This window comes from Schistocerca gregaria, chromosome 1 (assembly GCF_023897955.1).
Source record: "Schistocerca gregaria isolate iqSchGreg1 chromosome 1, iqSchGreg1.2, whole genome shotgun sequence".
NCBI classification, from domain to species: Eukaryota; Metazoa; Arthropoda; class Insecta; order Orthoptera; family Acrididae; genus Schistocerca; species Schistocerca gregaria.
Window position 1 is genome coordinate 203,848,182 of NC_064920.1, and position 12,414 is coordinate 203,860,595.

The 12,414-nt window shown below is 37.2% G+C and overlaps 1 protein-coding gene across 2 annotated transcripts in view; it reads right to left on the reverse strand.

Moving 5' to 3' along the window:
* Positions 1–9,147: 9,147 nt before the first annotated feature.
* Positions 9,148–12,414, reverse strand: part of LOC126336885 (zinc finger protein 425-like) — a 36,057-nt gene continuing 32,790 nt past the window's right edge. Inside the window, exon 7 of one of the 2 annotated variants that reach the window (XM_050001009.1) lies at positions 9,148–11,603. In XM_050001009.1, coding sequence (XP_049856966.1) covers positions 10,109–11,603 — 1,495 coding nt within the window. In that variant the 3' untranslated portion in view covers positions 9,148–10,108. Of the gene's footprint in view, positions 11,607–12,414 lie in introns of both variants that reach the window. The other variant, XM_050001000.1, reaches the window with a different exon arrangement.

The window sequence follows — 12,414 nt, forward strand, 5'->3', positions numbered from 1 at the left end:
CCCTCGTTTTGCTTTTGTTGATGTTCATCTTATATCCTCCTTTCAAGACACTGTCCATCCATTCAACTGCTCTTCCAAGTCCTTTGCTGTCTCTGACAGAATTACAATGACATCGGCGAACCTCAAAGTTTTTATTTCTTCTCCATGGATTTTAATACCTACTCCGAACTTTTCTTTTGTTTCCTTTACTGCTTGCTCAATATACATATTGAATAATATTGGGGAGAGGCTACAACCCTGTCTTACTCCCTTCCCAACCACTGCTTCCCTTTCATGTCCCTCGACTACTATAACTGCCACCTGGTTTCTGTACAAATTGTAAATAGTCTTTCGCTCCCTGTATTTTGCCCCTGCCACCTTTAGAATTTGAAAGAGAGTATTCCAGTTAACATTGTCAAAAGCTTTCTCTAAGTCTACAAATGCTAGGAACGTAGGTTTGCCTTTCCTTAATCTTTCTTGTAAGATAAGTCGTAAGGTCAGTATTACCTCACGTGTTCCAGTATTTCCACGGAATCCAAACTGATCTTCCCTGAGCTCGGCTTCTGCTAGTTTATCCATTCATCTGTAAAGAATTCCTGTTAGTATTTTGCACCTGTGGCTTATTAAACTGATAGTTCGGTAATTTTCACATCTGTCAACATCTGCTTTCTTTGGGATTGGAATTATTATATTCTTCTTGGAGTCTGAGGGTATTTCGCCTGTTTCATACATCTTGTTCACCAGATGGTAGAGTTTTGTAAGGACTGGCTCTCCCAAGGCCGTCAGTAGTTCCAATGGAATGTTGTCTACTCCGGGGGCCTTGTTTCGACTCAGGTCTTTCAGTGCTCTGCATTTCATCTTCATCTACATCCTCTTCCATTTCCGTAATATTTCCTCAAGTACATCGCCCTTGTATAAACGCTCTATATACTCCTTCCACCTTTCTGCTTTCCCTTCTTTGCTTAGAACTGGGTTTCCATCTGAGGTCTTGATGTTCATACAAGTGGTTCCCTTTTCTCCAAAGGTCTCTCTAATTTTCCTGTAGGCAGTATCTATCTTACCGCTGGTGAGATATGTCTCTACATCCTTACATTTGTCCTCTAGCCCTCCCTGCTCAGCCATTTTGCACTTCCTGTCAATCTCATTTTTGAGACGTTTGTATTCCTTTTTGCCTGCTTGATTTACTGCATTTTTATATTTCCTCTTTTCATCAATTAAATTCAATATTTCTTCTGTTACCCAAGCATTTCTACTAGCCCTCATCTTTTTACCTACTTGATCCTCTGCTGCCTTCACTACTTCATCTCTCAAAGCTACCCATTCTTCTTCTACTGTATTTCTTTCCCCCATTCCTGTCAATTGTTGCCTTATGCTCTCCCTGAAACTCTGTACAACCTCTGGTTCTTTCAGTTTATCCAGGTCACATCTCCTTAAATTCCCACCTTTTTGCAGTTTCTTCAGTTTTAATCTACAGTTCATAATCATTAGATTGTGCTCAGAGTCCACATCTACCCCTGGAAATGTCTTACACTTTAAAACCTGGTTCCGAAATCTCTGTCTTACCATTATATAATCTGATACCTTTTAGTATCTCCAGGGTTCTTCCATATATACAACCTTCTTTTAAAACCAAATGTTAGCTATGATTAAGTTATGCTCTGTGCAAAATTCTACCACGCGGCTTCCTCTTTCATTTCTTAGCCCCAATCCATATTCACCTACTATGTTTCCTTCTCTCCCTTTTCCTACTACCGAATTCCAGTCACCCATGACTATTAAATTTTCATCTCCCTTCACTATTTGAATAATTTCTTTTATTTCGTCATACATTTCTTCAATTTCTTCGTCATCTGCAGGGCTAGTTGGCATATAAACTTGTAGTATTGCAGTAGGTGTGGGCTTCGTATCTATCTTGGCCGCCATAATGCGTTCACTATGCTGTTTGTAGTAGCTTACCCACATTCTTATTTTCCTATTCATTATTAAACCTACTCCTGCATTCCCCTACTTGATTTTGTGTTTATAACCTTGTAGTCACCTGACCAGAAGTCTTGTTCCTCCTGCCACCCAACTTCACTAATTCCCACTATATCTAACTTTAACCTATCCATTTCCCTTTTTAAATTCTCCAACCTACCTGCCCGATTAAGGGATCTGACATTCCACGCTCCGATCCGTAGAACACCAGTTTTCTTTCTCCTGATAACGACATCCTCTCGAGTAGCCCCCGCCCGGACATCCAAATGGGGGGACTATTTTACCTCCGAAATATTTTACCCAAGAGGACGCCATCTTCATTTAATCATACAGTAAAGCTGCATGCCCTCGAGAAAAATTACGGCCGTAGTTTCCCCTTGCTTTCAGCCGTTTGCAGTACCAGCACAGCAAGGCCGTTTTGGTTGCTGTTACAAGGCCAGATCAATCATCCAGACTGTTGCCCTTGCAACTACTGAAAAGGCTGCTGCCCCTCTTCAGGAACCACACGTTTGTCTGGCCTCTCAACAGATACTTCTCTGTTGTGGTTGCACCTACCGTACGGCTATCTTTATCGCTGAGGCACACAAGCCTCCCCACCAACGGCAAGGTCCATGAGGGGGGGGGGGGGGGGGGGCATAAATATTTAAACAGGTGTTGAGGGTGAAATTAATAACAACTTTATAAACACTTTTGGCACGCGAATAGTGTTAAACAGCTACAAGTATGTGTCTTTGTGATTATTACTGTCAGCTAATAACACTAAAGACAGATACTGTAAGAAAATGCAGGTCTAGAAACAGATCGTCTCAGAAACTAAAAAACAGACTTTTTGGTGGACACTGTCAAATCAAAGCTGGGTTGAAATATCTTAAAAACAATGTAGATGCTAATACAATTGGAGTCAAAGAAATCTATTCTCTAAGTGGCAGCAGGAGAGGGAACAATAGTTAAGGAAATGTGCAAGATTTTGGAGCCAGTGTCTCCTGCTCCTGGCAGAAGGTTTGAAAGAGAAGGAACCTTGCAAGTAATTTTCCTTCACCCCCTTCCTTTCCCTTCAATCCTTTTGCCAGAAAAGGGAGCCACTGGCTTAAAGCTTGCACATTTCTTTAACCTTTATATGTTGTTGCTCCTGCTGCTTGGCAAGTAATTTTTTTCCATCACATTATATCTTATGTTCAAAAATTGATTATTATCATTAATGTAGATGCTAATTTCCCTAAATTCTGCATACTGTTTAAATTAATTTTTGAGGAGACATTCCCAAAATTAGCCACTTTGAAAGTAGCAGGTAAAGAAAATAGATGGGTAACTGCAGATGTTTATAAGTCCATCCATAAACTTAAATTTCTCCATTCTCTTTACAAAAGCAACACCTATACTAATCCACAGCTACTAGATTAATGTCACAGATATAAAACAATATACAGAAAAAAATAAAAAAAACATTCAACGACAAAATAATATATATCGCAGAAAATAAAAGGAAAGTTGTGAAGGACGTCATAAAACAATAAAATGTAAAAAGCAGACAAGTGTATCATCATACTAATCAGAGTTGGGGCTTAATTAATAGTACATCCCCAAGAATTTGCAAATGACTATTTCTATGGTATTATGGAGACGCTCCAACAAAATGTTCCTAAAACACATGTAGCACCTGCTATGAATTCCACAGCAAATACAATGTGTCCCCTGTGCTCAAAGACAGGAAGCCAATCCAAAAATTAAAATACAAGTCACGCACAGATGAGATTCCAGTCTCCATTCTGAAGGTGTACATATACATCATGCAAGCGACATTGACAAAAGACAAATGAGTTCAGTTATTTTTCCACAGTACTTTAAGCACGCACAAGTTGCTCCCTTACTACTCAAAGTTAAACTGGATAGTACTGAGAACTGGAGGCCAATGTAACTACTGTCTGCATTCTAAAAGATAATCAGATCAATCATGAAAGATACACTACTGAGTTACATGAATAAATACAAGCATTTTAACAAAGCACAGCTTCATTTCCTAAATAGGAGAAGTACAATATCGGCCATTACAGCATTTATTAAAGTGGTCCTTGACAAGGACGACTACGTACAACACACATACTTTGACTTGCCCGAGGCCTTTGACTGTTTACTACCATAAAATACTACTAAACCAGCTAGAAGCAGTAGGTGTAAGAAGAATACCAAATGAGTGGTCACAATCATACTGGAAAACAGGATGCAAGTGTAGAGATATGGAGCTTACACATCTGCTGGTAATAAATTTTTAGTACAAGATGTGTCCAACAATAAACACACAAACACTTGTTCCTCAGGTAGTGTATTTGGTCCTATTCTGTTTTTAATATATATCAATATAATTTGAGCACCTACTATGTACCTACATGTTTAGTTTGACATCAGAATATTTTATGACCTGAAGATGGCAGTAGCCGAAATCAGTAATAGTGAAGGGTAAAAATTTGTGTGATCAAGACGAACCTATAAAATAAAGTGCCAAAAATACGATCACGGACTCACTGTCAGACTTTATGTCTTCAATTGATAACATATCAGGGAAACTGAAAATAATTTTTGAATATATAATGTAACTGGATGGATAAAAAAATTACTCATCAAGTGGTGGCAGGAGCGCACACATATAAAAATAATGAAATCTGCAAGCTCCTCCTCATGACAGAAGAGTTGACAGAGAAGGAAGAGAGGTGGAGGAAAAGGACTAGCAAGGTGTGACATTGTGAACAGTTCAGAAGAGTCAGGCACAGCCAGGTTCAGGGAGACTTATCGTGCCATATTTGAAAACCTGATAGCTTCTGTTGTAATAATTCTCAACATCTTCCTCTCCATTTCTTTCGGATCAATCCTTGGTTTTGGAACGTTTTTTTGCACGAAATGATCGGGTCTCAACTACCATACATTAGAATTGGTAAGAAACTGAGGTAATGAAAGAGGTTGAAACAGAAGGGAGAACTATACATCACATCAATAACTGCACAACTGCTCTCTGTTTGAATAAAAGTACACAACAATGTTTTATGCTAAATGATGTGAACCATAGTGCTAAGATATGCCTGCTGGAACATGGAAAGGTCACACCAACAATGCCAGTTTACTGTAATTCATATTTGAAGACACTGAGAGATTGACTAACAAGGAATATACAAAAGAACCAAAGCTATTTCACCCCCTCATACCCTTAAGACAAGGGCAAGAAAGAAGTGTATTCTGCAATTTTTTCCTGTCTACTGTAAATGTGGCAGAAGCTATGGTTTGGTATTGTTCTTCCAAAATGCTGTGACTGTTGTCGAGAAAGAGAGATATTGGCCACAAAAACTATAAATAGTATAAGGCATCAAATCTTGTGTTATCCTTCTGTAGAATCACACGACTGTAGACACAAGTCAAGTCACCATTGTGGAAATTTTAATCAAGCCTGAATATTGCAATGAATATGAGTGAGAAAATCTGGCTCACAAAAAGGGTAGCACATAGCAAATCATGTATTGTGGTTCTAAATATCTACCTAAAGCAGTGTCTAAAAACCTCAAAAATTCTACCTGAGAGAACTAGACAGTGTACAAACAGACATCTGAGCAGATTAAAACCGTGTACTGGACCATGACTTGAATCTGGGACCTTCATCTTTCACAGGTGTGGGATAAGTGAAATTATTTTAACCTGACAGGAATTTTCAGATCTGTGGGCACACTGCTGTAGTGTGAAAATTCATTCTGGAGCATGTAAACTGACTATATACAACCTGGGAAACCGAGGAACAAGAATGACAGTAAATGAGTCAAATGAAATCACTGCATGTGTCTGACTATTCTGTGGCACTACCGGGAATCTTAAAATGACAATGTCGAATGGATCCTGAGTAGAAGGGATGGAGGCCAAAAGAAGAATTCTGAGTATTTCTGTATCAACCTGTGCAAGAACAATCCAAACTTGCACTTTATCCAACACACACTTTTCTAACACATTACACAGGAACTGAGTGCAACTATACTCACTACATGATTATGAGATAGGGAAGAGAAGCAAGGATGATCTGGTGTACTTCTCTGAAGGCCCAAACTGTATGCGGCTGCATGAGGTCTCTACATCTTTTCATAGTCGGCTCTGTGCTGTATGCCAGATACCTTGACTTCCAAACTGACCTAAATAACATTCCCAAAATTCCAAATCACAATGGGTGGGTGAGCAGTGGGGAATCACCTCTTTCAGTCTTTCCTGTCCAGTAAGTCTCTCCTGTCCGGGGGTTCTAGGCAACTTTTCCAAACTCTCCCTATTACCTAAACCTCACTAGCCCTTTTCTTTCACACTTCTTCCTTCCCCTTCAACTCTACTACCAGAAGGAGACACTGGCACCAAAAGCTTGCAAATCTCAATACCTTCACATGTGTGCACTCCAGCCACCACTTGGCGAGTAGAGCTTTTATCCATCAATTCCACTGTAGTCCTCTTTCAGTGTTTTATAAGAAAGAGTTTGACTGAGTCTTTATTGAAGCAGTATGGACAAGATAGGAAACATCCTTCGGCACACCTATCTGTGCCCATGCCATATACAAAAACTTCTGGCTGCAGTAGCAGATACTAAAGATTTGGTGACAATGTGTGTGAAACAGACAAGTTCCAAGGGAATAATATGAATATTACAACATTTTGCTAAGTGATGTAACCATGCATTAAATACTGCCTGAATGAGACACTAATGATGAAAGGATTATGTGAATGTTTTTCTATACAATTAGATTTTGACAATCTTTGATTTGTAATCTCTGTTGATTCCTCGACACAATAAAAGACATTTTAGGCAATAAAACTGGAATTGGCACCCAGTATGTCTAATATACTTTTAGTACACATATAAAAATCTAGTTAGGCTTTCCAATGCCAAACAATGAAAAGTGTGATGTCCTTCCCCTGCCAAGGAGAGTGGAAGTAAGGTTATGAATCTCATATCCTTGCATTTTTAAGAATGATAGCAATAAACCAGACAAAACTATTTCTTGAAATCCCATTGCTGATTTTCCTATAAAATATTCAATACCTGTATATAAAAACTAGCAAAGCGGCATTTTTTGGGAATAAAAAGGATATCAACAGAACAAACAATTATTACCCAACAAAGTGACCCATAGACACAACTGTTGCGAAAACTAACTAGGTCTCTTGACTAGACACAGCCACGGTAAAGTTCTATACCACTGACAATATGGATAAATATTGTATTAGGCACAAATTTCTGTGATATGAACAATAAAATGAAATACAAAATTTGCGAAAAGATTAATGATTTAGGGATGGGAAGAGGAATTCCACCTTATGCACGACACTTTTTTCTGTTTTATTTCACCCAGACATGTTTCAGCACATTTTATGCTACCTTCAGTGGGTTCTTTTTTTTTTTATTTTTTAACTTACACGATACTATTGGACATTTATTTTGGTAGCTATTATCCTATACAATGTACAAGTTCTCATGGTTTTGATATTGTGGTGCGTTTTCATATGCTGTTGGCGAAGTTACAACAACAACACTTAATGGCGGCAAAAACTCTGCCTATGTTTTGAAAAATCGGAGAAAGTGCAGTGTCAAGCGACCATAAGTCACAACATCTGCCTATTCACTTCCCCAACAACATCTGAGAAAGCACCACAATAAAACGCGTGATAAGTTTTACATTGCGTAGCAGAATAGCTTTTTTTTTTAAAAAAAAAAAAGAAAAAAAAAGGTCCACTAGTATTGTGCAAACTAAAAAATAGAAAACAAAAGAACCCAATGTGCTGAAAAATGCCTGGGTGAAACAAAACAGAAAAGGTGTCTCGCATAAGGCGGACCTCTTCTACCCATTTCGTAACAAGCATGGACATAACAAGAAGAACTGCAACACCACAAGATGATTATTAATGCTTTAATCTCTCAGAACTGGACCTTCATGGTTAGCAAGGAAACAGAGAAAAAGCTTTGTCACAGGATATGGTTTCAAAAGATGCCAGAATAAATGAGTCCCCATGTGCAGGTGATGTGAATCTCAAAAATGGGATACAACACTAGATTTTTTGTAAGTATGAAGCACCAGAATGAAAGCAGAGAGTGATTTAGTCAGAAAAAAAGATGCATTTATACATTTTATATTTTGAGTAACTGTCACAGTGATAGTGTGCAAGTAGTACAATCTAGTTATGCAAAAGTGTGCATTGAAATCCATAAGACAGCATTCCATGTGTTAGAATACTTAAGTCTGCACTATTTACTACCTCCCCCCCTTTTCACTTCTGGGTGTAAACATGCAGCAGCCGGTCGCCAAGTCTTCACTTCACTTTGCTGTGTATTACTTAAATAATATCTATCGTCTGTTCAAAAGTCCCTGTGAACAAATTTCTGTTAAAATTTAACATGCTTCACCGATACTCAAGGATGCATTGTGTAACTATTCTGTACGAGTCTTTATAACTAAAAAGATGCCTTTTTGTTTGTTTTAAACAGGGGCCACAATAAACCACTTTCTTTGCTTACAGCAGAATCTAGCAGTGGGCCTCTTCAGCTAATATCACAAATAACACATTCCATCTGTCTGTGTGGTAACTGAAAAAGCAACAGACACGTGGAACAATGCAGACAATTCTACAGATTTTTCAGTCCATAATTCTGAGCAACTGGCTCACAGTTTTTGCAACACTGCTCTGTTTCTCTTCCCTTCCCAAATCTGCAATATCCCATTGTCAAACAATTATATACAAATTGTTTTCATTTTCACAATGGTGTGTTTTTAATTACAACTGGTCCTTTTATTAAACATGGCAATTTTCTGTATAATTACAGTCTGTAGATTTTACTTTTCCCTTACTGTTTAGAAACTATTTTCTCACACTGATAAAAATATAATGAAGTTAATGGTACGGCATATTAAATTTCTGATTTTAACTGTGATATAGCTTGCAAAATATAACAAAGCATCTATATTTATAACTGAGCTCAGTACCAACCCTCAGTCAGCCACTGCAAAACATCCTGTCTACGATAATACTCTCTGACCAACATTAAACCAATTTTCACACAGCATGCTACTATAAGAACAAGACTGTTTATTTTTCATTTATGCTGAAAAGCAATGCCTTTGAATTTTTTGTGAAAATTCATAAAGCTGTTAAAATAAAAAACAAACATTATAAGCATTCTACATCTGTATTCTTCATAACTACATATTTGCAGCCCACAGCTGATACAAGGGCTCTGAATTGTAGCACATAACATGGTAGTGTGTAAAGTAACTGCTGGTGCATGAGGAACAGCACATATGACTGATTTCAAATTTGAAAATTTTTTCCACACACAAAGCATCCTCTCCTTTGGCACGACAATAGCAAACCATCAAATCACACACAAGTGCCAGATGCATTGGGCTCACTGTTATCAATTGTTCTCCGTACAGTTCTGACTGGACTCCATCACATTTTCATCCATTTCGAGGACTTCACTTTAATAGTGATGAAGTGGTGCAAGCAGAGACGAGATTTGGCTCTGTCAACGAAGTCAAACATTCTGCAGTGGCAGAATTAATAAACTGGTCTCTTGTTGGGAAAGAATACAGATGTACAAAGTTAACAACATTCATTTTACTTAAAAAGCTTTGAACAGTTCCCAAATAAATTCGGAAATTTGGAGGCATTACATTTCTGCAGGTCTACATATAATGAGTGTCTAAAAATTGATTCCAGTTATCCCCAATAATTAACACACATCATGATAAGGACAGTTCAGAAACACTGTTGACAAATTCATGAATAACAAGACACATGTATCCGAAAAGAATACTGAACAAATAATGTATACAAAATCGTTTTGCTTTGGCGAAACAGTATCACAGTTCTCATTTGTGTCAAAATTTACAGAACTTTACCGAGTTGCGATGGTAGAAATAAGTCATACAATGAAGCTCAAGATTTCATTACAAAATATATTATACACAAGTAACACATAGAAAAGATAATTACAATAAAATTTACAGTTCTATTACAGGCAAAATGGGTTTGGCTTCTGAACTGAAGCAGGCAAATTAATACAATGGATGTCTAACTCTGTCATACAATTTTACGGTACAATTCTGTATTGATCTTGAGAGACAAAGTTTCCTTCAAATTCTTATCAAATGACATATTCACAAGCAACATTACTGTCATTTATCAAAGGTGTGGAATCTGCATGGCTTTCAATAACAATATCTGATGAACCAAATTCACCAAAGATAATTGTGTTATCTGAGGAAGAACCTGGTTCCTCCATTTTACTATCAGCAACTTCTTCTAGTATGCCACTACCTTCTTTTCTTCCTTTTACATCAGGTTTGTGATTACATAATTTACATTCATCTGTGTGTTTTGCTACATGATTTTTCAAAGCTTCTCTACGTCTAAATTCTTTGGAACAAAATGTACATCGAAATGGCCAGTCATCTGAATGTGTAATGATATGCTGCTTCAGTCTTGTTACAGAGTTAAAACATTTATCACATACATTGCATTTAAAAGATTTGTTTTCAGTATGTATACGCTCATGTACAACTAATGATCGCTTGAACAAAAATTTTTCACCACAGTAATTGCAAGAAAATGGTTTCTCATCAGAGTGTATTCTTAAATGACTGTCAAGAGCCCACTGATGTGCAAATGGTCTCTTACAAGTACCACAAACAAATTTTTTCTCCATAGAATGTTTTGATACATGATTCCTGTAAGCCAATTCGGTAGTAAATATTTTATTACAGGACGAACAGTGATAGAGTTCAGTACTATTATTTGATGCCTCACTGTCAACAAATGTAACAATCTCATGCACAGTAGAATGGTCAACAAAAGTTGAGTCATATTCAACTTGACATATTTGATGCTCATACTGTAAGCTGTCTTCTTTAATGGAATTAACAGCTTCCACAATTTCAGGTTCCTGAAATATTTGTCCTCTTCTGTCAATGCCACCAGATAAAGGAGTGATAATATTTAATAATGGAGCTTCAACCTCTGTTAAAGGATGAAATTTCTGTTCAGCTTCATCTCTATTATTAGTTAAGTCAGAAGACTCCACAAACTTAACTTTAGGGTCTGTTGCAACACTGAGCCTTTCATCTGAGAATTCATAGATTGTAGTTTCAGCTCCAGTTTCGGGCAGTGATTGTTCATCTTTGCTTGTGTTTAAAACTTCACTGCCTAATACAGTTTCAATGGAAGTCTCTGACTCAATTTTCACTTGTGCAGGTGACTCTTCTGTTTTTGTGGTTTCAGGAGTAATACAAACATTGGAGTCTCCGTTTTCAGGTATACAAGGCACAGTATTCAGATCTTTATCATCAGGTATCTCACTTGAGTTAGGTCCCGTCTTGATATGAGATCTCCGATGTGAAAGCATTAGCTGGTATGTTGGCAATGACTCAAAACATAGTTTGCAAGTATATCTTTTTCTGTGAATTGCAATGTGCTGCTTCAAACTGTTTTGTTGCCCAAAGAGTTTGCTACACATCTGACACTTAAAATGCAAACGACTATGAACTACTGCTCTGTGTGAACGTAGCCTGTTCAAATTCATAAACAGCAGGTTACACCCATCACACCTGATGCTGTTACTTGTCCATTGTCGTTTCTGCAAACTGCTGAAAGCAAAGGTAAATATTAAAAAAATGCATTAAGAAAATAAAATCTCCAGTGTATTGAAATTATAAAAATGTGTTCACAAAACCAATATTAATAATGAAATATACAGAATCAAACTTCTGATTGTACCTGTTATAAGATCAAACAAATTTAAACTTCATTATTTATCAATAATAAGATAAAGCTAATGAAGTAAATAATAACAAAATGTACAATGCAAAAGGTTGCTACTAAGAAGTGGGAGGAAGGCCTTTAACTACACTTTGCTAAACATTAAGGGAAGCAGCAATGGTAGATCACAGTGCTTGATTTGGATGTTCATAGTGTGCATCTACATCCATTCTGCAAACCATTCTGAAGTGCATGGCTTCCCATTGCACCATATAACTGGGTTTCTCCCCATCTCATTCGTGTAATGAACGTATGAAAAAGACTGCTTAAATGTGGATGTGCTGCTGTAATTAGTTGACCTTGTCTACACAGTCAATGTGAGTGCATTATGTAGGGGACTGTAGTATTTACCTTCGCCCATAATGGATCTTTAAACAAAATACAATTTCATAAAATTGCTTATGTCTTTTCTTAAAGTTCTTCAGAATTTCGGTTATGCATCCTGCAAGTCATACAAACTTGTCACTATTCATGTTGGCCTTTTTATATTTTCAATATCCTTCATTTGATCTATCTGATACGAGTCCCAACCACATCAGCAATATTCTACAATGGTTAATACAAGAACTTTTTGCTAAATGTGTTATTACATATCCAACTGGAAGAGTGATGTTTAATCCTTCATTGACCTTTCTG